Source organism: Eulemur rufifrons, chromosome 21 (assembly GCF_041146395.1).
Source record: "Eulemur rufifrons isolate Redbay chromosome 21, OSU_ERuf_1, whole genome shotgun sequence".
Taxonomy (NCBI): Eukaryota; Metazoa; Chordata; class Mammalia; order Primates; family Lemuridae; genus Eulemur; species Eulemur rufifrons.
The window spans coordinates 22,799,793-22,826,613 of record NC_091003.1 but is presented as its reverse complement, the minus strand read 5'-3'; the positions used below and the strand labels follow the sequence as shown (position 1 = coordinate 22,826,613).

The 26,821-nt window shown below is 41.1% G+C and overlaps 2 protein-coding genes across 4 annotated transcripts; both read right to left on the bottom strand.

Moving 5' to 3' along the window:
- LOC138401397 (zinc finger protein 280B-like) lies at positions 1 to 19,580 on the bottom strand. 3 transcript variants are annotated; one of them, XM_069496762.1, is made up of 3 exons: positions 19,488 to 19,580; positions 18,663 to 18,722; positions 1 to 4,602 (listed from the first exon to the last, which is right to left on the bottom strand). In XM_069496762.1, the coding sequence occupies exon 3, from the start codon at positions 4,532 to 4,534 to the stop codon at positions 2,852 to 2,854; it is 1,683 nt and encodes a 560-aa protein (XP_069352863.1). In that variant the 5' UTR covers positions 4,535 to 4,602; positions 18,663 to 18,722; positions 19,488 to 19,580; the 3' UTR covers positions 1 to 2,851. The 3 variants fall into 3 exon arrangements, with proteins under 3 accessions (XP_069352863.1, XP_069352864.1, XP_069352865.1); XM_069496763.1 differs by lacking the exon at positions 18,663 to 18,722; XM_069496764.1 differs by lacking the exons at positions 18,663 to 18,722; positions 19,488 to 19,580 and adding an exon at positions 15,635 to 15,663.
- On the bottom strand, positions 19,484 to 25,447 carry LOC138401621 (zinc finger protein 280A-like). Its single transcript, XM_069497145.1, has 2 exons — positions 24,709 to 25,447; positions 19,484 to 19,740 (listed from the first exon to the last, which is right to left on the bottom strand). The coding sequence occupies exons 1-2, from the start codon at positions 25,430 to 25,432 to the stop codon at positions 19,484 to 19,486; spliced, it is 981 nt and encodes a 326-aa protein (XP_069353246.1). The 5' UTR covers positions 25,433 to 25,447.
- Between the last annotated feature and the right edge of the window lie 1,374 nt (positions 25,448 to 26,821).

Genomic DNA, 26,821 nt, shown 5'->3' with positions numbered 1-26,821 from the left:
TGGAAATTCACAAAGGCTAATCACAAAATAGTAATCTTGACATATTCAATATATTTGTAAACAAAACAAAGTGACATTGTCTTAAAAAAATAGAGAGGTATCAATAGAAAAACAGAGAAAGCTCCTGAAAGAACTCAACTCACTATATTAATTTTCTTTCGGTTGCAGGCACAGAAATTGACTTAAGCTAGCTCAATTCTAAGACAGAAGCAAAGCCCTTGATGATGATCTCTTCCCAGCTTTTCCATGAAAATCTAGGAAATTTAACTAGACTGGAAAAGGGAGAGTGGGGAAAGGTAAAGTGCCTTTGAGGAGGAGAAAGTAAGGTTACAAAAAAAAGAAGGGAGATTTCATTGTGTCATTCTAAGAACCTTGGTGAAGTTCAAGGAACCAAAAGAAGTGTCACACAAGTGAGGTAGCAAGCAGCAGGCCTAGGGAAGGGCATTCTAAGAGAATAGCATGTGCAAAGTCTTTGGATCAGGAAAAAGTGTGATTTGCTTAAGGAATAACAAGGCCAGTGTGTCAAAACAGTCCATCAGGGGAAAAATGGCAGTGAAGCATGGCAGAAAATGGAAAAGAGAGGAGGTAGGAAGGGGCCAGATCACTGGAACCTACACTTGGCAATTAATGACAATTTGTACTCCTGAGGAGCATGCTTTAATGAAATAGCAAACAGCAGTAACAGTGTTAATACCAAGCAATCACAAAAACACAGAACTAAAGCATTTCATATTTTTACCACAGAAACACATAAGTATGCAAAAATCTGCAGATCTATTTATACACAGGAGTATCCACCTGAGATCTGAACAAGTGGAAAGAATATACACATACACAGGCACATACACACACACACACACACACACAAACAGCCTTTCTACACCTAAAGAAAGGGTTTAAGCTGAAATTTTAGCAAACTGTCTTGACCCAAGCAAAGGAATTGCAAAGGCCTAGTAAAATGTTCAAGGTGCCGATCAATTAAGCAAGCATTGGGCAAATAAATATAACAATCTATGAATCTACAGTCAGGAAATTATCTAAAATGTGGACATTATACTCACAACTTCTTTGTTGTCTGTAGTTCTTCCTTCCCTAGTTCTAAGAGGGATACTATGCCTTTGATGATTATCTCTTTCCAGAATTTTGTGAAAGCTTAGCAAATTTAACTATATTGAGGAGGAAAAAAAGGAGTGGGGAGAGATAAGTTATCTTTAAGGAGCAGAAAGCAAGGAAAAAAGATTTCTGCAGACCTTTGTCTACAGCCAAGATGCTAGATTCCTCAAGTGCTGAACAGAGATTGCTGGGCACCAGGCACCTGGGTTGGGGGTGGAGGAACCAAGGATGGCACTAGAACATGTCCAGGGAGACAACCCTGGGAACCACAGAGGCAGCCAAGGCCACTGATGTTCAGGAACCCATACTCAAAAGGTACTCGACAACTCTGTGAAAGAGCCCTTGGCAAGGGCATTTGGTAAAAATGTTCCCCTATAGTATAGATAGGCTAGATTGGACAAAGGATATTAACTCTAAGACTTAATACTTACTGAAGTAAATGGGACATACCTTGCACACCGGTGTGTGTCAAGTAAGACCTAAACAGTATTAGTGTGATAAATTGGGAAATTATACATAAAACAAAAGAATAACTGTTAGCTATAATACATTCACATCCAAGACAAGATACAAAATTGCAAGCTTCACATGTTCAATTAGGGTTAAGAGACACATGCACAGAAAAATATAAAGACCTGTCATGGGTTTAATTTTAGTCAGTCACCCTGGGCTGTTTTTGTCACTATACCTACTGTTCTTTGACAAATCCCATTCCAGCTTAACAATGGGAGAACTAAATTTAGGCTGGTCCACGAACTGGACAGATACCATTTGTTTGGCCCTTTTCAGTTCAAATGCTGGGTCCAATAGAGTTCAAACTATGGATGCCAGGACTCTTTTCCCTTGGGAAATTTAACTTGCTTTACTGCTGTGGCTGAGAGGGATATGGCCAGTTCATTCTCCACTAACAACTAGCTAAGAGGAAGAGGGGAAGGCATGAATCCACCGTTAGATTACACAACAGGAATTCTGCCAGCACCAAGCCTCATGCTGTTAATTACCACTGCTTCTTCACCGGAAACCAGTGGATACACAGCAGCTGTTTGATTTCTGCAGCAGCCCCTCACCAAATACAGGCATTTTACTTTGAATGGTTTTGCTTCCCCAGATGTTCTTGGATTGGGATTAGGTAAAGACACTCTGAAGCAGTCTTCCTTCTGCACTGGCTCCAAGACCAGAGTAAATGTGTGCCTATCCCTCAAACGGGACTCTCCCTTGACTAACCTCGCCTTCCTGGTCTCTGTTCATTCCACAGCTTCTCCCTCAACTGCACAGCAGGCTTTCAGAACCAGATCAGTTTATGTCAGCACAGCAGAGGCACTTCTAGGAGTTTAGCAGCAAATGGGCCAGGCCGTAACAAATCCATTCCAGTCTGACTAGAGTTAACAGTGAAGTCTTTAACACATGGAAAAAGTTGAAAATTATTTCGAAAACTCTAAGAATTCTATATATATTAATAGGAGAACTTTCAAGCTTAGGAGTAACACGAAATACCAAAATCATAAATAGTTTTTTTCTCTCTCTCACTCACACATACACACAAACACTTTTTATGTGTTAAACCAGATACAGTTAACATGAAAAACAGATAATGTATTTTTAAATAATACCTCAAAATTCAGATCAAATATTGTAGACCACAATTTTTTAAAGAACATATAATCCATTAGTTACATTATTTTTGATGCTATTGAAAAATTAATGTATGGTTTGTATTTTTTGTTTTTATGGGAGAGTTTTATTTGGTTTGAAATATTTTAGATTTACTGCAAGTAGCATTGATGGGTTTTTTTTTTGAAATTCTACTTTTAGACACGGGAGGTGATGGTTCAGAGTCAGATGTGTTCACAGTAATGGACGCCATTTCCACTGATTCTGACTGCAGAGGTTCCAGGGACACTTGAATAACAACTTTTGTTTCAGGAGGCAATCCTTCTAGTTGCTTAGGCTTCTTAAACATTTGATGACACTGGGTCTTGTGCTCCATTTTCTCCTTGAAAGTTAAAAACTGTAGCCGGCACTTAGAACACTGGTGTACGCTCTTTTCCCAGTGCCCCCTATAATGACACATGTATGGTGTTGCAGTTTTGAAAATTTTGAGACAAAATGGACAAAGCAAAGTTTTAGTGTTTTCGTGGCACGTTCTAAAATGCGTTTCCACATCAGCAAAGACCGACGATCTGTAATTGCAAATCTGGCACACATAGGGCATTTCGCCAGGCTTATGATTGTCCTTCATGTGTTGCAGGAGGACCTGATCTGTTTCAAATGACAGTTCACAGATTTTACAGACAGCTGCGGGCTCCTGGGCAGTGTGCACACTTTCAATATGACACTGCAGCTGGAAGGGAGTGGGAAACTGCCGGTGGCAGTGCTGGCAGGTTGTGTGGTTTTCCCAGCTGTCGCTCCTTTGCCTCTCAAGTTCCAAATGGTGCTTCACGTGATTCATAAACTTAACATTTTTTAGCACTTTCATGCAGCTGAGGCATTTAAAGGTTGTGTGAGTCTTCTGCTCTGGCATCCCATCTCCTTTATGCTCTCCGTAGTAAAAGTCACTAAGTAACATGATCAGGTTTCCTTTCTTGGGATCAAAGGTCTGGTTTTGACTTGCTAAAGTTGAAAAGTCTGTTTGTGCCAATCCCTTTTCCCTAGCAAGATTTGCATTTATAGGCTTGCAATGCATACTGTCCTTTGGAAAAGCTGTTGGAAAAGGGACTCCATTCTGAACATGGCTTAATGAGGTATGAACATTGTCTGAGGGTGTACTTTGCTGAGTATTCACCGTGTGAAAGATACCTGAAGGGGACACAGCTGAAGAAGCTCCCTCTGTGATTCCATCCCTGAGTTTAGCCCTTTTGGGACTTACGCCGTTTACTTCAGAAGTAGAAAGTCGCTTTGATACACATGGACTTTCACTCATACCTTCTACCGAAAGTGCTTTTTTTACTGGATGATGCAATGAGCTTGTGCATGTAATCAAGGGAGAATGTAATTCTGAAGAGCTATTAGGCACGACTTGTGGTGAACTATTTTTACAATCAGGTTTAGACGAAGGCTCAATAATAATGGGACTATCTGTTGATCTTGATCCAGACTGAGAAGCTGGCGAGACAGTCACTGCTTCTGATGCAGGCATCACTTGACTTGTAGGCTGCAATTTGTGAGCAGCATCTTTCCTAAGGCGACCATACTTTTTTCTCCTTGAACATGAACCCGGGGTGACTCTGTTCAAAATGTTTGAAACAACTGGTTTTGAATTTGAAGTCACCCCAACAAAGATGAGCTCAGCATCTTCATTTACATGTTCCACCCCCACAAAGATTAGCTCAGCATCTTCATCATCTACTTGCTTGGTTTCTTTTATGTTCTTCTGTGGTTCTGGCTCTTGTTCTTCGTCACATAACATATATGGTTGTTCCATTTTCTAATTTTTTTATTCTTGAAGGGTGTGGCCACAAGTCCCAGTGCTTCCTTTATATAAACTGCCACCTAAGTACAAACACACTATACATCAGTAAGTACAGAAAAATGCATTATCTTATTTAATTCTCCTCCAAAACACTAAAGTAATTATAAACATTGCTATTTTACAAAGTAACTGAAATTCAAAGATGATACATATCAGTTTAAAACCTGTAAGCTCAGATCCCTATGACTCCAGAATCATAGCTTTGCCCTATACGGATCATGATCTCTTCCGTTTAAAAAAAAAAATCCTCCAGCAACTAATCACTAGGCAAAATCATATGGAAAGGACAAGTATTTTTACAAAGGCACCACTGTGCAGTGCTTAGAAACAAGGGCAGTGGAGTTGGGGAAGATTAAACAAAATTAAGCTGGAATCCTCAGTCTCCCACTGCCACACACAAACTGCATCATATTTAGCAAGTCTTTTACTTTTAAATGTATTTTGGTATCTTAAAAGCAAAAATTCTTATTTCTTAAACTTAATGTAACAATTTTTCTTTCTATTTTTCTTTCTTTTTTTTAGACAGAGCCTCACTCTATTGCCCAGGCTAGAGTGTAATGGTCTCATCATAGCTCACTGCAACCTTGAACTCCTGGGCTCAAGCAATCTTCCTGCCTCAGTCTTCCAAGTAGCTGGGACTACAGGTATGTGCCACTGAGCCTGGCTAATTTTTCTATATTTTGTAGAGATGGAGTCTTGCTCTTGCTCAGGCTGCTCTGGAATTCCTGGCTTCAAGCAACCCTCCCACTTTGGCCTCCCAGAGTGCCAGGATTACAGATGTAGTAGATACCACACCCTGCCCTTCTAACAGCTGTTTTTAAAAAGCACCAACTATTCAATGGCAGTTTGTTTTGTAGTAGAACTGGAAGAAAATTATATTAAATGCACATATCTCCATTGGTTCATAATACTAATTTCATAATTATTAATATAGAAAAGAGGTATTAAATGTACAGAGTAAGAGTACTGACACATAGCCAACAAACAGCATAGTGTTATGTCAAATGCTTAGAACATGCCAGGCAGACAAATTAGGAATAAACTCTGATAATCTCATCCCAACTCATGGCCTTAATTATAATCCATTCACTCGTGTCTCCTAAATTCCTCTCTCCAGTCCTGACTTCCCAATGACCTTAAATACAACAGTGCTTCCTACTTTAGTCCACCTAAGTCTCTTCTCCACGTGGCAGACAGAGTGATTCTGTTACACCAAGTCAAATTATAGCACCACTCAGCTCAAAACCCTCGAATGGCTTTCTGATTCACTCAGAGTAAAAGGCCAAGTCCTTCCAATGCCTAGCAGGCCACCAACCCCACATACCACCCCGCAGTTATCTCATACTCCTCTCCTTCACGCACTTCACTCCAGCACACTCCTATTTCTTCAACACACTAAGCTCTACCTTGCTCAGGAACCTTGTTCCCTCAAATATGCATGATCTTCATTCAGATACCTGCATGGCCAGCTCCTCACTGCCTTCAGGACTCTATTCCAAGTATTCTTCTCAGTGAGGTTCTCAAATATTCCAACCAATGTATAATTCACATTCCTAATTTCTCTTCCCTTCTTTTTCACCTTCAAGCCCTATCACCATTTAACATATTATAATCTTTACTTATTTATCTTCATTCTTTTCTATTTTCCATCCTGTAGAATGTAAACTCCAAAGGGCAGGGACTGTATCTTTTGTTAACTGTTGTATACCCAGCACAAACAACAGTGTCTGGCATAGGACAGGCGCTCAACAATTACAGAATTTGTTAAATGAATCAACAAATAGTAGCTCTCCTTAATAAGATCCTTTGTTTATAGAGAAGATTATGCTCTATTAATCCCACATTTCTATGAATTTACTCTGAGACCTTTCCCCAAGTGGGACATTCTGTAGGCCATTAAAGGACTTACAGCTGCCAGCTTTCTACAAACACACAACCACAACCAACAGTTAAAAAAAAAGTTATCTAGAATCCCATTACACAAACACAGATACATAAGTAATAATTGCCTTTACTACATGGGATACATTCTAATATTTTCTACTTCATTTTTCTTAAATTAACTATGACCCACAAAATCAATTAAGTCTCATCAATGGGTCACTACTCTACTAGTGATCTGAAAAACTGGTCTAAAGCTAGCAAAATGTACGTACTCTATGGTTCATAACTAACCAATTTCTGAAAACATATCAGGATTCATTGTACCGCAGTGTAGACCTTTCAAACCAGCATAATCCAACCCATAAAAATTAAACTGGCATCTAATATGTGCCAGGCATATTGTATTAATTTTAAAAAGATATCAGCATCTAATTTTTAAATACATAGATAGTATTTACTCTTATAAACACATGTATCACCTTGGAAGAGAATTTAAAACCACAATATTAAACATAATGAAAATTATTTATTCTTTTCCTCACTTATTCTAAAACTGTAGTTTGTTTGCCCAATTCTGGTCAGGTACTATGCCAAGCACTGAGTACACAGTGGTAAATGCATAAAGCATGCAGACTGGTGTGTCAATGAATAATGATTTGCAACTTTAAAACTAAGATCAAGTAGATAACTAGTGTATTTGTAATGCCAGAAAAAATAGAAGGCAGATTTGAAAACATCACTCTTTGGAGTTAACTAAAATGTCTATATATATAAATGCATATACAGTTTCAATCACCTAACTCCAGGATGATGCTGCCCAGCCCAGTGTTTCTCAACCTAAGCACTATTGACATTTTGGACCTGGTAATTCTTTCTTGTAACGGGCTATTGGGTGCATTGTAGGATGTTTAGCAGCCTCTCTGGCCTCTGTCTACTAGATACCAGTGGCAATACCCCAGTTGTGGCAACCAAAAATGGAACCAGGTTTTAACAAATGTCCCATGGCAGAACCCCTGCCCAAATCCAACCTTCTTCTCAGGATCACTTCTACATTTCTAGTAACTATCTTCTAGGTCATTTTGTTTTAATTTTTAAATTTAAATTATTATAGGTACATAATAGTTGGATCTTTGAGGTAATTTTTAATGCATCCCCTAACATCCTGTCTAGAGAAAAAATTCTAAATCAAAATTATTAATATTCTCCAATATCACAAAAATCATAAAATAATCTGACAACTAATATGGCCATCACATTTATCTGAGGATAAATTTTTAAAGCCCAAAATGTTTATGATTTACCTAAAGTTATATGGAGGGTTTGTAGACAGAGTTCACACTAAAATGCATAATCTCTGAGTTCTAGTTTTGCGTTCTTGCCACTAGAACTCTGACTTAATGTACACCTATTTCTGATGATGGTGCTGCTAATTACTTAGTCTCTAAGAATTAAAGTGTCTCATTGCATTCATTTTTTTTTTTTTTTTTTTTACTCTCATCTATTTTTTAAACCTATTCAAGCCTCCCTCACCTCCCATCAAATGCTGAAGTACCTTATAAGTGATTCTAAATAACTTTTAGGGCATTGCTCATTCCAACTGCCTTTTATTTCCATTCCTATTAATTCCTCCCAATCCCAGGCCCCAACTTCTAGGTTCAGGTCTACTGGTTACTTTGTGTTTGTACATTTGTACTAAACTCCAAATTGCTCTCTTCTTTGTGGCCTTCAAATTTATATAACACATCACCACTAAATGGAACTTAAAACACCACGGTAATTATATCACTCTTCTATTCCTAAGTGTTAAGTGAGTCCTCCAGTTCTAGAGAATATATTTTAGATTATGCTATAGACTGAAATGTGTTCCCCCCCCAAAATTCATAGCTATAACCTCCAAAGTGATGATATTTGGAGATGGAGCTTTTGGGATAATTAGGTTTATGTAAGGTCATGAGGGTGGGGCCCTCATGATAGGATTAGTGCCCTTATAAGAAGAGACACTACAGACCTTGCTTCGACTCGCTCTCTCTGCCATGTGAGGAAACGGCAAGAGGGCAGTCATCTACCAGCCTACCAGAAAAACAGGGCTTTCACTGGGAACTAAACTGGCTACCAACTTGATCTTAAACTTCCAGGCCTCCAAAAATGTGAGAAATAAATTCCTGTTTAAAAAAAAAAAAATTAAACTGGGTTCCAGTAACATTGCTGGATTTTCCACTCAGCTGACCTTGGTTGGATTTCTGGCTGTTGTCCATACTGATTAACTCTCCATCCAAGCAATCATTCAAGATGAAAAATGAGGAGTAGAGCAAGCATCAGAAATAAATCTAGTAAGTTAGTGAATGAGTTCATTCAGAACAAGAGTAGCATTAGAACATGGAAGTTTTCTTATTACTTCTTCTCTAGTTGTCCAGAGTCCCTTCTCCACAAATGCCCATCAATGGATAAATAGATGAACCCTTATTTTCCAATTTACCAGAATCTTAAGATATTGGGGTGGGGAGGTTGGTGCAAAGACCTATTAGATTTAAGGGATTTGTTCTCAAAAATCAATTCATTGTCCCACCGAGGAAGTCACTAAGGGATACGGGAGAAGTCAATGGGAGGGCATCATTCCAAAGACAGCTGAGAAGCCAGTGCATGATGACCCACCTCCCATTATTTCTGTACATTCAAACAATGGCACTTCTAATGGGTCTTTGTTATAGGCACACACTATCTTTTTTCAGGCATCAGTTCTTCTTGAGTAACTTCAGTAATCAGACCTTAGGCCACCAGGACTCCACAGTACCTATCCCCACCATCTTCCCTTGCCCGTCATTCTCTTCACCCCACTGTGCTCCTGCAAACTCCTGCCCTACCCTCCTCACTCTCCACCTACAGCACTCTTGTCCCTTCTCCCCCAGTAACTCTACACATTTGCTAGCTTGAATTTAATGCTTTACAGGATTCGGAGCTTTATAGGATCCTTAAAGCTATAGGAAACATTTGTATTCCAACCTAGGGCAACTAAGCAAAACAAAAATAATTTTCCATAAATATTTTTTAATAAATACCTTGTCATAAATAATCTCAGGATGGCAGAGTGTAAAACAAGGTGTAAACCAGCCTAGGAGTCTAGGAAGGGAGTAACTATTAGACCAAGGTTGTTCCTTATCAAAAGACATGACCATTTCTATAGATAAGATGACAGAAAAATCAAGAATGTACAGATCCTTACTACTATTTCCACTCTTGCTATCTCTCTGACCTATTCTCTCACTATTCTAACCTTCATTCATTCCAATCCCGCCACAGTAGCTTCCTTGCTGTTCCTTCAGAGTCTCTGCCTGACACTTTTGTCCCCATGGCTAACACAGAGACATTTTATTCCCTTCAAGTCCCTGTCCAAATTTACCTTCTCCATGAGACTTACCCTGAACACACTATCTAAAATTACAGAAGCAGAGGTAGGAGGATCACTTGAGCCCAGGAGTTTGAGCCTTCACTGAGCTAAGACTGAGCCAGTACACTCCAGCTAGGACAACAGAGCAAGATGCCATCTCTTAAAAAAAATAATAGTAATAAATAAATAAAATTAGAATATTCCTATCTCCCCAACTTCCAATCCCCTAATCCTGCTTTATTATTTTTTCCCTAATTCTATAGCATCATCTTTATTTCACCAGAGAATCTGTATATTTAGTATACTTACAATCTTTCTTACGCTGTTGCACTGTCAGTTCCTTCTGCTGGAGTTTTGTTTTGTTTTGTTGTTCATTTTTGTCTGTTTTGTTCACTGACCTCTCTCAGGTGCCTAGAGCAGTGTCTGGCACACAATAACCACTTACATATTCATTAAAGAAAAAAGGTAATCCAGAAGGAGTTAGAAATAAATTAGAAAAACAAAGAGGAGGCCAGGGGAGGTGGCTCACACCTGTAATCCTGGCACTCTGGGAGGCCTGATTGCTTGAGGGCAGGAATTCAAGACTAGTCTGAGCAAGAGTGAGACCCCATCTCTACCAAAAAGAAAGAGAGGAAAAAAAAAACAAACCAGCTGGGCGTTGCGGCATGTGCCTGTAGTTCCAGCTACCTGGGAGGCTGAGGCAGAAGGGTCGCTTAGAGCCGTAGGAGTTGGAGGGTGCAGTGAGCTATGATGAATGACACCACTGCACTCTACCCAGGGTAAAAAGAGTGACACTCTGTCTCAACAACAACAAAAAAATAAGGACACTGAGCACCCCTCCACATAAACCTTTATTTTTTAAAAAATATTTTTTAAAAATAAAAATAAATTAAAAAAATAGAAAGAAAGATGGACTGAGAGAAGGGGTAAGAAATGTTCAAACCTGGGAAACAGCCAATTTTCTTCAAGTCTGGGAGCCACTGAGGTACTCTTATAGGAACTGTGAGAGCCCTATAATGCGGAAATTCAGAAGAATGCCTATGGCTATATTTTATCATGGGAACCAATATTTTGGGGAAGCCTTTTCTCAGAACAGCATGGTTAGAGTCCTGCATGAGATCTACTCCCAAGAAGCAGAGAAAATTAACCATTTTCCTTTTTCCTTCCCTTCCTTCAAAGAGCAGAAGGAATCTACAAAGGAGATTTCAGCTGGGTGGCAGTTCAATCTAAAAGTGATCTGTTAGTTCACAGGCAAATTCTTTCACCAATATTCAGTGCATAAAGGGTTTGGAATTATTAGGTGAGTAGAGAACAACTTTAAAAGGGTCTGTGGAGGACCACAAAAAAGAAAACTTTAAAAAAAAACAAAAAACCTTGAGTGGCAATTTGTTAAATGCCCAGCAACAAAGTGAAGTTCAGTAGGAACGGTGGAATAAAGATCTAAAAATAGCTGCTCTTTCAAAAAAGCAAAGAGAACACTATCAATAACTGTCAAAATCTAGTTTTTCAGATCTTGGAAAGTAAAAGGCTTGTAAAAATCAGAGGATTTTTGTGGAAACGGTTTGGTGGTTCCCCAAAAGGTTATCATGACCCTGTTTGTCCACTTCTAAATATATACCCCAAAGAACTGAAAACAGGTACACAAACAAGTCATGTACACACGTTTATAGCAGCTATTCATAATGACCAAAAGGTGGAAACATAAATGTCCTTCAATGGATGAATGGATAAACAAATTACGGTACATACATATAATGGAAAGTTATTCAGCCATTAAAAGGAATGAAGCACTGATACAAGCTACAACCATCAATGAACCCTGAAAACACGCAAAGTGGAAGAAGCCAGACACAAAAGGTCACATACTATATGATTTCACTTACAGGAAATATCCAGAATAGATAAATCCATAGAGATTAAACAAAGACTACTGGTTGCCAGGGGATGTGGAGGGGAAATGGAAAGAACCTGCTTAAAGGGCAAAGGTTTTACTCTGGAATGATTGAAATGTGTTAGAACTAGATAAAGGCAGCGGATGTACAATAACATGACTCTAACATCCTTTCATCATTTAAAAAACAAAACAACTAGGAAATGAAAGGAACTTTCTTAACCAAAGGTATCTGTAAAAGACCCACAGCAAGCATCATACTTCATGGTGAAAGACTGAAAGCTCCCCCACTCCTGCCGCCATGATCAGGAACAAGAAAAGGATGTCCACTTTCACCACGTCAACTCAACACTGTACTGGAGGTTCTACAGGCAGGGCAATCAGATAAGAAAAAGAAACAAAAAGCATTCAGATTGCAAAGGAAGAGGTAAAACTACATTGCAGATAACATAAGTTTTATATATAGAAAATCCTCAGGAATCCACAAAACATGTTAGAACTAATAAATTCAGCAAGATTGTAGAATATAAGATCAATATAAAAAATAAATTACATTTCTATGCACGAGCAATAAACACTCTGAAAATAAAATTAAGTAAACAATTCCATTTACATTAGCATCAAAAAGAATAAAATAGGCCTGGTGAGGTGACTCATGCCTGTAATCCTAGCACTCTGAGAGGCCCAGGCAGGAGGACTGCTTGAGGTCAGGAGTTCCAGACCAGCCTGAGCAAGAATGAGACCCCATCGCTCCTAAGAAAACAGAAAAATTAGCCAGGCATCATGGTGCACACCTGTAATCCCACCTGCTTGGGTGGCTGAGGCAGGAGGATCGCTTGAGCCTAGGAGTTAGAGGTTGCAGCAAGCTACGATGATGCCACTGCATTGTACCCAGGGTGAGAGTGAACCCATCTCAAAAAATAAAAAAGAATACTTAGGAATAAATTTAACAAAAGAAATGAAGACTTTACATGGGAAAACATTGAATTATACCGCATACATGGTTGAAGAAATTAAAGAAGACCCATAAATGGAATGACTTCCTATGTTCATGGATGAGAAAATTCAATATTGTTAAGATGGCAACACTCTCAAAATTGGCTGGCTTTTCCACAGAAATTGAAACCATCTCAAGTTGCAAGGAACCCAGAACAGCCAAAACAATCTCAAAGAACAACAGCAATACAAGTGGAAGACTCACACTTTCTAATTTCAAACTTACTACAAAGCTACTGTAATTAAGAATGTGGAGGCCAGGTGCCGTGGTTCACGCCTGTAATTCTAGCACTCTGGGAGGCCGAGGCGGGAAGATTGCTTGAGGTCAGGAGTTCGAGACCAGCCTGAGCAAGAGCAAGACCCCGTCTCTACTAAAAATAGAAAAATCAGCTGGGCATGGTGGCATGAGCCTGTAGTCCCAGCTACTTGGGAAGCTGAGGCAGGAGGATTGCTTGAGCCCAGGAGTGTGAGGTCGCAGTGAGCTATGATGATGCCACTGCATTCTACCCAGGGCAACAAAGCAAGACTCTGTCTCAAAAAAAAAAAAAAAAAAAAATCACAGTGAGATATTACTTCATACCCACTAGATTAGCTATAACCAAAACAATAACAAGTTTCACAGAGAATGTGCAGAAACCAAAACCTTCACATATTGCTGATGGCAATGTAAACTGGTACAGCCACTTTGGAAAACAGTTTGGCAACTGCTCAAAAATTAAATATAGAGTTACCATAGGACCTACCAATTTTACTCCTAGGTATATAACCCAAGAGAATTAGTAATAAAAATATAAGCTCACACAAGAACTTGTACATCAATGTTTATAGCAGCATTATCCATAACAGCCACAAAGTGAAAACAATCCAAATGTAAATTAATTGACAAATGGATGAACTCTGGTATATCCATACAATGGAATAAAAAGGAATGAATTACAGATACATGTACATGATGTTCCTTGAAAATATGCTAAGTGAATAAAGCCAGACACAAAATGCCATATGATTTTATATGATTCCTCTTATATGAAATGTCCAGAATAGGCAAATCCACACAGACAGAAATAAACTGGTGGTTGCCATCAACTGGGAGGAAAAGAGGAATAGGGAGTACAGCAGGTTAAAAAATGGCCCCCAAAATATCAAGTCCTAATCCCTGAAACCTTATATTTAACCTTATTTGGAAAAAGGATCTTTGCAGATGTGATTAAGAATCTTGAAAAAATTCTTAAGAAAATTTTCTTGCATTATAAAGGGGCCTTAAATGCCATTACAAGTGACCTTATGGGAGAGGCAGAGGGAAATCTCACACCTACTGTAGGAGGTGATATGAAGACAGAGGCAAAAACTGGAGTGATGGGACAAGCCAAGGAATGTCCCATCTACAAACTGGAAGAGGCAAGGAATGGATTCTCTGCTAGAGTCTCCTGGGGGAACACAGCCCTGCCAATATTTTGATTTAGGTCCAGTGAAACTGATTTTGGACTTCTGGCCTCTAGAACTAAGGGAGAAGAAATTTTTGTTGTTTTAAGCCACAGGAAAGTAATATAGGGAGTGACTGTTAATGGACAAAGGAGTGACTGCTAATGGACACAGGTTTCTTTAAGGTTGGTGAAGTGTTCTGGAATTAGATATTGCTGATGGTTGTATAATTTTGTAAATATACTACAAACCACCCAATTTCATTCTGCAAAGTGTGAATTTTACAGGCTGGTGTGACCCCCACGTCCCAACAACCAATGCTAAATTTTCAAAGCCCCTCAAGAGACTCTATTCATGACAAGGGTTAAGGCCGGGCACGGTGGCTCACATCTGTAATCCTAGCACTTTGGGAGGCCAAGACTTGAGCTTAGGAGTTCGAGACCAGCCTTAGCAAGAGTGAGACCCTGTCTCTACTAAAAATAGAAAAATTAGCCAGGTGTCATGGCTATCTATAGTCTATGGCCTATCTATAGTCCCAGCTACTCAGGAGGCTGAGGCAAGAGGATCGCTCAAGCCCAGGAGTTTGAGGCTGCAGTGAGCTGTTATGATGCCATTGCACTCTACTCAAGGAGACAGAGTTTTCTGTCTCAAAAAAAAAAAAAAAAAAAAAGGAAAAAACAAATTGAACCCCCCTCACAAAAAAAAAAAAAAAAAAAAAAAAAAACAAACAACAACAAAAACCACACAACCCAAGGATTAAGTAATTAGGATAATGGTAACAACACAAGCTAATCTACCAGCAAAGAGAAATAAGCTAGTATCAGGTGGTCAATTTATAAATTTATAGTACGAGTCATACCCTTCCAGAGATGGAAAAGTTATAATTTGCAGCATGAACATTTTTCTGATACTAAGGACTTAGAAGACCAAATTAGTTAGGTAGGATTATCAAATATGCTGGTTTGACCAGGACAGTCCCAGTTTAACATGCTATCCTTGTACATGTATTAATAGCACCACTTTTCACTCTTAATAATACGTTGGTTTAGATGGTAAAGTATATACAGTCAACCTAGTTATAAGGAATCTGGAAGTTGTGAAGTTGTGAGAGCACAGTGCATACAGGCCTGATGGGCCCTGTCATGAATCCCTACGTAACTTGTATCTCTCTGCCATTGGGAGGACCACGGGGGGAAAATCCTGGTAAGACTTCAGAGCATTCATATTTTGTCTTCAAACTTATACAACACTAATGCTCAAGCTAACCTCTCAGAAGTGTATTATTCAGGATTATTCGAATGACTGATTAATTTATACATTTAAGGGAAAGCATGAGGAATGTACCTAGGTATACATGTAGTTTACAAGCATAAGGAGCTAACAAAGGATAAGATTAAAATAGCTTGTGCTCACATTTACTAAGTGTTAAAAGCCAAAAGTTGAAAATCACTATTTTTTGACATATCAAACTGACCTTAAGGTAATACTGCTGCATTAGAACTCTTGGGGGGGGGGGGGAAGAGGTTTTTAAGAAATTAGGCAGAGGCCGGGCTCGGTGGCTCACGCCTGTGATCCTAGCACTCTGGGAGGCCGAGGCAGGAGGACTGCTTGAGCTCAGGAGTTCCAGACCAGCCTGAGCAACAGTGAGACCCCGTCTCTACTAAAAATAGAAAAAAAAAATTAGCCAGGTGTGGTGGCACGTGCCTGTAGTCGCAGCTACTTGGGAGGCTGAGGCAAGAGAATAGCTTGAGCCCAGGAGTTGGAGGTTGCTGTGAGCTGGGCTGATGCCGTGGCATTGTAGCCCAGGCAACAGAGCTAGACTCTGTCGAAAGAAAGAGGAAGGAAAGGGGAAAAGAAAAAGGAAAGGAAAAAGAAAAGGAAAAAGGAAAGGGGAAAGGAAAGGGAAGGGAAGGGAAAAGGGAAAGAGAAAAGAAAAGAAATAAGGGAGAAATTTTTACCACAGAAAGAGCATCATATGAGATTCTGTGCGTTGCCAAACATTTAAGTCTGGTTATGTTTGATGTTCACTATTTTTCGTGAACTATAGCTATAAAATGTATTAAATCATAGAACTAAAACATATCCCTGTCTAAAAGAAACTGAGAAACAGAGAAATCACACACAAATGATAAAGCATTTGTACAGTTTTGACGGTCTCGTGACCACAAAGAAAAGAGGGAGGGGGAGTGTCAAGGTGGTACTCGAGAGGAATTTGAGAAGACCATTCATTCAACAAAAGTTTGGTGAGTCTACCAAGTGCCAAGTGCTGGTCTGGGGAGATGGGAGTAATCTAAACAAAGTCCTTCTCTTCAGAGAGCTGACATTCCAGTAGGGGTAATCAGAGAATACAAAAGTAAAATGGTTATAGAAATGCTAGGGAAAAAAATAAAGTAAGAAATGGCCAGCAGGTGAATATGTGTATGACACAGATATGAGCATGTGGGAAAGAGTACTCCAACAAACGCAAAAGCAAATGAATACAAAGGCTCTGCGACTGGAGCACTTAATACATGCAAGGACTGATCAAGTGGCTAACACAGGTGAGCCAACGAAAAGGGATCACCTGAGGCCAGGAGTTTGAGACCAGCCTGGGCGATGAAGCAAGATTCTATCTCAAAGGGGAAAAAAAAATCTAGAATGCCCCACAAGGTTCACTGATGGACTGGATTTGGGATGTGAATGAGAGGAGGATGGTAGACAAAAGGTGATGCTGAGCAGGTAAATCTATGAGACCAGAGCTCAGGGAGAGGGCTGGGGTAAGTATCTAAATTTTGGAGTCTTCAGTATGTAGCATTATTTAAAACACCAGACTGGATGAGATCACCCATGGAAAGAGGTCTGAGATCCAAGCCCTGGAGCATTCCATTGGTTAGAGGACATGGAGATGAGAGGAGAGCAAAAATGGAACAGTTATTCACAGCCATTCGGGTGAGAGGAGAAGAAAGAAAGAGAAGCATCCAGAATCCACATGAAAAATTATTTTCAGGGAGGAGAAAATGAACTCTGATAAATGCTGCTAAAGGAATAAAATCAATGACATTAACTAAAACTGACAAATGGATTAAGTAATATGGAATTCACTGGTGACCTTGACAATAATGAGTTTAAGGGAGATTGGGAGAAGAGTAAGAGACAGCAAATATAGACAACTCTGGAGAAATTTTCCTATAATGACAAGCAAATACAAAATAAAATAAGCTGAAGGGGAACATAGCATCAAACAACAGACATTTTAGAAGTGACAGTACAATCAGTATGTTTGCTATGTTAATGATCTGGAGAGACAGAAAACTTAATCCCAAAGAGGAGTCCTGCTGGAACAATATCCTTGAATAAACAGTGTACACGAAGAGGTTTTGGACTTAGCAAGAAGTCAAATTATTCACCCACAGTAACAGGACAATGCCTGAGATCATAATGGAGAAGGGTTAGAATGGTGGATAAATTGGTACGGTAGTCAGCCTTCAAGATGACCCCAAAACGGAATCCCACCTCCTGGTATTCACACTGTGGGGTAGCCCCCTCTCCCACACTGTAACAGGGTTGGCCTGTGGGACCAAGCACATACAGCAGAAGTGATGTCACTTCTGAAATTAGGCTGCAAAGACTCTGCACTTCATGTTGGATATAATCACTCACTCTGGGGGAAGCCAGCTGCCATGATACAAGCAGCCCCGTGGAGAGGCCCACAGAGTGAGGAACTGAGGCCTCCAGCCAACACTCAAGTGTGCAGGCTCAGAAACAGATCATGCGGCCCTAGTCCAGTCTGCAGAGACTGCTCACTCAGGCAAAAGCCTGGCTGCAACCTCACAAGAGACCCTGAGCCACAACCAACTAAGCCACTCTTGGATTCCACACCTTCAAAAACTATGAAGTAACAAAAATGTGTTACTTTTAAGCTATTAAATTTGGCGACAATTTGTTACACAGCTATAGGTAACTAATATGATGGGTCTCGCTGAGCTGTATTCACAAACTGCTGGGCACAGAATTTACCTATCTCGCCTACTGGCATGGCATGAACTGAGATGGCCTCCTCCGTCCAGTTGCATGCACCTCATGAAATACAGTCCATAAGAAAAAGGGTATAGATATGAACAAACTAACCCCTGGAACGTTTTTAACAAATACACATTTACCCTGGATGAACCACTTTAATATGTTAGCTGAAATCTTAGGGTATGTGTATGGACCCATTTCAGCCTCATGATACGGTCAAAGAAGGCTGCTTTACCTAACATTGATGGCGCTCAGTCGTTCTTTTTCCTTTCAAGAGCTCAAGTTAAAGAGTGCCACCACCACCTTCTCCTTTCTCAAGGAAGCAATTTAGAGGGTTCCAGAATTATCTAAACCAACAATTGGCCTGAATTTGCCATACAAATTCAGATTCCCTCACGATCACTAAATAGCAATGTTTTAGCACAGACGTGGACAAGGAAGCAAAATTCAAGGAAAAAAAGATACAACCTTGGTCCCTATGATAGAGACCTCTCTCCTCTTACCTCAGGCGTACAGTGAAACTTTTAAGAACTTGAGGTATTCCGGGCAGAAGGGGGTCACATCTTTGAGATAACCAGAGACAAGGATTAGGATTACTTACACGTTACAAGAATGTTTTATATCCCGCTGCCTACCTGACATTGCCATTTGGATATTTACCAAGCATCCCTTAACCAGAAAAGAAAACTGAACTCCTTTCCCCCCCAAATCTCCAATCTACCCTACCTCGGTAAACTCCCCCACTGAGAAACGTCCTAACCAAAAGCCTCCAAATCACCCTGGGTCCTGGCGCTCAAGGGGGACTTCATTAGGGTCCGGGGCGCTGCTGCATCAGACTCTTGGCAGACACGCAGTAAACAAAAAGAAAATGCTGCAGTAGGGGAGAGACACCAACAGATTTAAATGTCTTAAGGGGTCTGAGCCTACACATTTCCAGAACGGGGATGGGTCTGAGGCTGCAAAACGGGCTTGAGATTTTCAAATGCGCAAAGCGCCACAGGAGACCACTGAGGGGCGGGGGAGGGGAGGGCAGCAGGAGCCATGATAGGTCCCTCCTCCGGGAGGCCAGGGCTGGGCCTGGCCCCGGGCTGGGGAGAGGAGGTGGCTGAAAGTGGCGACTGCTGAGATTAGGGAAGGGGCTGTTCGGGAGCGTGTCGTAGGACCCGCCGGGGGCCGCCTGGCCTGCACGCCCTTTCAGAAGGGCGCGACACTTGGAAAGGCCGCTGCGGCAACGCAGGGTCGGGACCCCGCAGGGCTGCGGCCCGCCGTGCAGTCCCTCCCGTCTCCCCTCAGGGAACGCGCCAGCCGCGCCACATCCCCGTGCTCACCAGTCCCGGTCGGCCGCTGTCCCGGAGCTGCCGGCCACACACCCGCCCCGGAGGCGCTCCCGGGGCGAAGCCGGCGGCAATGACGCCTCTTCAGGCCCCAGGCGCAGTGGACGCCGCGGCCGCCGCACGCGCGCCCAGGGCGACCTGTGATTGGCCGTCAGGTGCGGGCGCAAGGTCGGCGCGGCTCCGAGTGGGGCGCATGCGCGCGCGCGCTCTGGCGCCCCTTGTGGCGACCGCGAAGCCCGGGGTGAGGCTGAGAGGGAGGAGGGCAGCAGGAAATGCCCCTGGTCAAGGTCCCAGAGCCAGCCAGGGCTCAGATCCCGGGGTAGGATCAGGGGATAGTTTGCCCACCAGGAATCTAGCTGTCATAATCCTCAACTGTGAGCCCTTTTCCATAAAAACACTAGCTGGCCGGGCGCGGTGGCTCACGCCTGTAATCCTAGCACTCTGGGAGGCCGAGGTGGGCGGATCGTTTGAGCTCAGGAGTTCGAGACCAGCCTGAGCAAGAGCGAGACCCCATCTCTACTAAAAATAGAAAGAAATTATATGGACAGCTAAAAATATATATAGAAAAAATTAGCCGGGCATGGTGGTGCATGCCTCTAGTCCCAGCTACTCGGGAGGCTGAGACAGGAGGATCCCTTGAGCTCAGGAGTTTGAGGTTGCTGTGAGCTAGGCTGACGCCACGGCACTCACTCTAGCCTGGGCAACAGAGTGAGACTCTGTCTCAAAAAAAAAAAACAAAAAAACAAAAAAACACTAGCTGACTGCCCCATGCTTAAGAACTTGACCAAACCACTGAGCCTTACATTCACCCTCCTGAAGTCCATTTGGGGCCAATCTAATCCAGCCTGCCATCTGTTTTTGTGCCGCGTGCAACGTGATCAAAACATTTTTTTTTTAATAGCTGAAAAAAAGAATTTTGTGGCATGTGAAAATTACATGAAATTCAAATTTCAGTGTTCATAAATAAAGTTTTATTGAAACGTCCATGTCCATTCTTGAGGTATTGGGTATGTCTGTTTCTCTTCTGCAACAGCAAAGTTGATTAATTACTATCTGGCCCTTTACAGAAAAAATTTGCTCACTCTTGGTTTATTTGCAGCTTTTAACTTTTTTTTTAACTGGCCAGTTCTGCCAAAAGTCTATTTTAGTAATCTTTTGAGGAAAAAAATAAATGGGGGGGGGGGAACAACAGCATTTGCTTTATTAATCTATAATGTTATTTTCTTCTCTATTTCATTTATGTCTTCCAATCTTTATTACTTCCATCTTGTCTCCACAGGTTTGCTGTGTTGTTCTTCTTTACACCTTTTTGAGATAAATGCTTAGATTACTTGTAAATTCTTTTTTATTTCTTCTTGCATTTAGTGCTATAAATTTACCTTTATGTATCGATTTAACTATGTCCTAGAATTTTTCCTTGGTAATATGTTCATTATCCTTCAATTCCAAGTATGTCCTAATTTCCGCAGTGATTCTCTTTTTAACACAAGAACTATATAGTAATATGCCATTTATTTTCCAAATCATTGGGATTTTTGAAAGCTATTTGGCAATTTTTTTTTTTTTTTTTGTCTGCTTGTAAGGCATTGGCATCATCTACCAGTTTTTAATTTGGCTGCACTATGGTCAAATCACACAGTCAAAATACTATTAATACCTTGCATTTGAAGATTTCTGTTCAGTGAAGTATAACACAATCAAAATTAAGACATCATAGATGTAGAGAAGATATTTGCAATGTTTAAAATGTATGGACGTGAAATGACCTTTTGGCCTCACAATAATTCCAATATCTATCAATAAGTTACCATTGGCCATGCGTGGTGGCTCATGCTTGTAATCCCAGCATTTTGGGAGGACAGGAGTTCGAGACCAGCCTGGGCAACATAGGGAGACAAAAAATAGAAAAAATAATTGGGCATGGTGGTGTGCACCTGTAGCCCTAGCTTCTCAAGAGGCTAAGGCAAGAGGATTGCTTTAGCCCAGGAGTTCGAGGCTGCAGTGACCTATGATCGTACCACCACGCTCCAGCCTGGACGACAGAGTGAGACTCTGTCTCTAAATAAATAAATAAGTCACCATTAACTAAGCTCCAGGCTTTATTCAAATGTCACTAGTTTCCCACTAATCCTTTTTCTGTGCCAGATTCCCATCCAGGATACTGAACTGCACTCACTCATGTACCATTAGCCTATTCTGCTCTTAAACTTTCCTTGTTTTTCATGACAAATGACAATTTTAGTAAGTAAGGGTCAGGTATTTTGCAGATGTGTCTCAATTTGGGCTTGATGTTTTTTCTCACAGTTACACTGTAGTGATGTATTTTTAGAAGAATATTACAGACATGATGTGTCCTTCTGATCACTTATTATCAGGGTTACATGCTATCAATATGACTTACTCTGGCTTCTCCACTGTAAAGTGACTTTTTCCCCCCTTTCACACCCTATTCTTTGGAAGCAAGTAATTAAATTCTGCCTATGCTCAGGAAGGGGGACAAGATTTCAATAAGGGAAGAGTATCTGCACAAATTACTTTGAATTCTTTAGTAAGGAAGATTTGTTTCTCCCCCCTTTAATTTTAAATTAATCAAAAATAAATAAAAGTTCAGTATCTCTGTGACACTAGCCACATTTCAACAGCGCAGTAGTCACAGGTAGCATATTGGACAGAGCAGATGTAGAACACTACCATCATTGCAGAAAGTTCTATGGACACCACTGACTTAGATCATTCTGTTTGTCAAACTTTCTTCTTTTCAAATATATGCATTTAGAAATATAAATTTCCAAGAACTGTTAGTTCCATCCCATAAATTTTGTGATTGTTTTTAATGTCACTCAGTTCAATATTTTCCTTTTTCCACTAGTTTTTTGGAGGAGCTATGGATTATTTGGAACCAGGAACAGGACTAGTATGAGAAAAGCAAGGAGTCTGGGGCACATTAAAGAGGCACTTTTGCACCTTAGGCTCACCCTAGTGACAGCCCTGTTTAGTATCCTATTGCCTAATTTCTGAATTTTGGGGGTCTTTTCAATGTTCTTTTATTTATTTATTTATTGAGACAGAGTCTCACTCTGTTGCCCAGGCTAGAGTGCTGTGGCATCAGCCTAGCTCACAGCAACCTCAAACTGCTGGGCTCAAGCAATCCTTCTGCCTCAGCCTCCCAAGTAGCTGGGACTATAGGCATGCACCACCATACCCAGCTAATTTTTTCTATGTATATTTTTAGTTGTCCAGATAATTTCTTTCTATTTTTAGTAGAGATGGGGTCTCGCTCTTGCTCAGGCTGGTCTCGAACTCCTAAGCTCAAACGATCCACCTGCCTCGGCCTCACAGAGTGCTAGGATTACAGGCGTGAGGCCCCGCGCCTGGCCTCAATGCTCTTTCTATTATTGATTTATAACTCAATTTCCCTGCAGTCAGTGGGTAGCTACAAAAAATCCCTACACCTAACATCATAATTAATGGTGAACTATTGTACCTGAGTTTGAGAACAAGACAAGGACATTCATGATAACCACTTCCATTCAACAAATCACCTGGAGTAGCCAAGGCAATTCTTAACCCCAAACCTAGAGAAATGAAACTAGCAGATATAGAGAATTATGCAAAACTTTTGCAAAGCTACAATAATTAAGATAGTGTGGCACAAGATAGAAAACTGGACAAATGGAATGAAATAAAGTCCAGAAACACATATACAGACATACTTGATTCACACAAAGTTTCCACTGAAATACAGTGGGGGAAGGACTGGTCTTTTTTGTAAACAGTGCTGGTTGATTTGGATATGCATATGAAAAAATTAACCTTGATGCCTTGATTTATCACACCATAAATAAAAAATCAATTTGAGATGACTCATAGACCTCCATGTGAAATACAAGACATTTCTAGTGCCTCAGCAGTTCTCTCATTCTCGTCCCAGTTGAAAGTTCAATTTTTTAAAAAAGGGAGAAGGAGCAAGACTTGAATAGACACTTAAAAGAGGACAAAATAAAGTGCCAATAACCATATAAAAATATTCTCAAGATTGTAATACCGGCCAGGCACATATACAGAGGTGGCTGACGCCTGTAATCCTAGCACTCCAGGAGGCCGAGGCGGGAGGATCCTTTGAACTCAGGAGTTCAAGACGAGCCTGAAAAGAGCAAGTTCCCGTCTCTACTAAAAAATAGAAAGAAATTATCTGGCCAACTAAAAATATATAGAAAAAATGAGCCGAGCATGGTGGCTCAAGCCTGTAGTCCCAGCTACTCGGGAGGCTGAGGCAGGAGGATTGCTTGAGCCCAGGAGTTTGACGTTGCTGTGAGCTAGGCTGAAGCCATGGCACTCTAGCCTGAGCAGAGCAAGACTCTGTCTCAAAAAAAAAAAAAAGATTGTTAATACCCATCAGGGAAATGCAAGTTAAAACCACAATGTTATACCACTACAACTTCAAGAGGACACTAATTAAAAGGACTGTCACAGTACCAACGGTTGGATCAGCAGCAGTGTCCTTCCCAATATTGATGACAGGAATGAAAATTGTTTCGATCACTTTGAAAAAGTATTTGGCAGTATCTACACTAAAAATCTGAAAACATGCAGTTCCAGCACTTCTCATAGCTACATATACTCACGAGAAATGACTACATGTCTACCTAAAGACATGGACGAGCACATAGCAGCTCCATCCAAAATAGGCAAAGAATCTGCCTCAAAATCCACCAAGAGTCAAACAAATATATAAAACTACACTATATACACTCAGGAAAATTCTACCCAGCAAAGAAAAAGAAAAAATGTGCTACTGCTACACACAGCAAGAGTGCATCTTGCATCTCCCTGATTTGAAACAAGCCAAAGACAAGAATCTATTGTGTAACTCCATTTATTTAAAGTTCAAAAACATGAACACTAACCTCTGATGGTAGAGGTCAGAATATTGATTGCTTTGTGGGGAAGATTTTGACTGGGAAGGGGCATGGAGCAGACTTCTGAGCTACGCATTGAGTAGGGAGCTGATGAGATGTCACTGTAAATAAAACCTGACAGTTGATGGCGTTGCTTTCAGCCACAGAGGTACAGGTGGCCTAGCCTAACTTCTGCCTTTCAGAATTCCTGGAGGGGGATAGGAAATATCTTTAGCCAGAACTCTTGTTGCAAGGGAGTCTGGAAACTCTAGTTAGTGTTCACAGCCATCATTTTAATTTTATAGGTGACAGGCCACGGTCAGTGTTGCTCACAGTAATGGAAGCTGCATCTCTTGATCCTGATTGAACCGAATTTTGAATAGTAACTTTTGTTGCAGGAGGCAACCCTTGCATTTGCTGAGGCTTTTTAAATGTTTGATGATTCTTGGATCTGTGCTCGATTTCTTCCTTCCAAGTCAAAAACTGTAGTCGGCACTTGGGACATCGAAAGACTCTCTTGTTCCAGTGCCTCCAATAGTGATTTACGTACGATGGTGCAGTTTTGAAAATCTTGAGACAAAACGGACAAAGCAAACTTTTAGTGTTTTCGTGGCACGTTCTAAAATGCGTTTCCACATCAGCAAAGACCGACGATCTGTAATTGCAAATCTGGCACACATAGGGCATTTCGCCAGGCTTATGGTTGTCCTTCATGTGTCGTAGGAGGACCTGATCTGTTTCAAATGACAGCTCACAGATTTTGCACACAGCTGTGGCCCCCTGGGCAGTGTGCACCCTGTCAATATGACACTGCAGCTGGAAGGGAGTGGGAAACTGCCGGTGGCAGTGCTGGCAGGTGGTGTGGTTTTCCCAGCTGTCGCTCCTTTCCCTCTCAAATTCCAAATGATGCTTCATGTGATTCATAAACCTAACATTTTTTAGAACTTTCAAGCAGCTGTGGCATTTAAAGGTTGTATAAGTCTTCTGCTCTGACGTCCCATCTCCTTTATGCTCTCCGTAGTAAAAGTCACTAAGTAACATGATCAGATTTCCTTTCTCGGGGTCAAAGGTCTGGTTTTGCCTTGCTAGAGTTGAAAAGTCTGTTATTACCAGTCTTTCAGAACCATTTGCTCCATCCGTAAGACTGAAATGTGACTTTTTGTTATCGTCAGCCCAGGGAAATGATGCTCCATTCGGAACACAGCTTGACGTGCTGCAGGAACCCTGTGAGGGCGTACCTGTCATCCTGGGAGGGAGACCTGAAGGGACCACAGCTAAAGAATGTACCCCTGGGATTCCATCCCTGACTTTAGCCCTTTGGGGATTCCTGCTGTTTGTCTCCGAGGCGGAAAGTTGTTTGGCATCACAAGGACTCGCATCTTTGCCTCCTGCAGAGAGCACAGCTCCAACTGGACACTGAGTCCTTGGGGAAAGCAAAGCCGAGGAATTCTCAGGAAGAACTTGTGGTGAGCTCATTTCACACCCAGGTTTAGATGAAGACTCAATAGTAAGAGGACCATCTGTCGATCTCCATTCCGACTGGGATATTGGCACCATGGCTTGTGCCCTAGGGTTCCTGTGATTTGCAGGCTGCGACCCTTGAGCAGGATCGTAAGGGAGGTAGCTTCTCTTTCTTTTTGAGCCCGGGGTGACTCTGTTCAAAATGTTTGAAATGATGGGTTTTGAATCTGAAATCATCCCGACAAAGAGAACTTCAGGGTCTTTATTTACATGTTCCACCCCAACAAAGATCACCTCATCATCTTCCTCAGCCTTGTCTCTCTGTTTAGATTCCCTTACGTTCTTCTTCAGCGGTTGTGATCCTTGTTCCTCCTCACACGAGACGACATCTGCCATTTTCAAATTACTTTTTGCTTGAAGCCAGTGGTCCCTTCAACTTCCAAAGCTGCCTTTTTAGAAATTGCCACCTAAGTGCAACCACGTGATAACAGTCAGTATTTATTTCAAAAGACTTTATTTAACCTTCCCTTAAAACTTTGAGATAACATTGTTTCTAAATGTTTACTTTTTTATTTGTTTGTTTTTGAGATGGGGTCTCACTCTGTTGCTCAGGCCGGAGTGCAGTGGCATGACCTAGCTCACTGTAACCTCGAACTCCCAGGCTCATGGGATCCTCCCGCCTCAGCCTCCCTAAGTAGCTGGGACTACAGGTGTGAGCCACCGCGCCTGGCCCCAATGCTATTTTTCCACTTGTATTTTATCACTGCCTATGATGAAATATATAAAATGTCTTGCTTCTTTTCTATTTCTGCCCACTAGACTATAAGCTACATGAGGTGAGGGACTTGTGTTCTGTTTACTGCTGTATCCTCAGCTTCTAGAGGAATGTCTGTTGTACCCTATATGCTAACTCTTTGTTAAATAACTAAGTAGTAGCTGTTATAAATATGATCGTTTGGGTACACAACA

Coding starts and splice junctions, on each gene's coding strand:
- LOC138401397 (XM_069496762.1), bottom strand. CDS start 4,534: ATGGAACAACCATATATGTTATGTGACGAAGAACAAGAGCCAGAACCA.
- LOC138401621 (XM_069497145.1), bottom strand. CDS start 25,432: ATGTTACTTAGTGACTTTTACTACGGAGAGCATAAAGGAGATGGGACG. Junction 19,741..24,708: donor TACTGTGAGCAACACTGACC/GTGGCCTGTCAC, acceptor CCTCCCTCTCAG/CCTCACCCCGGGCTTCGCGG.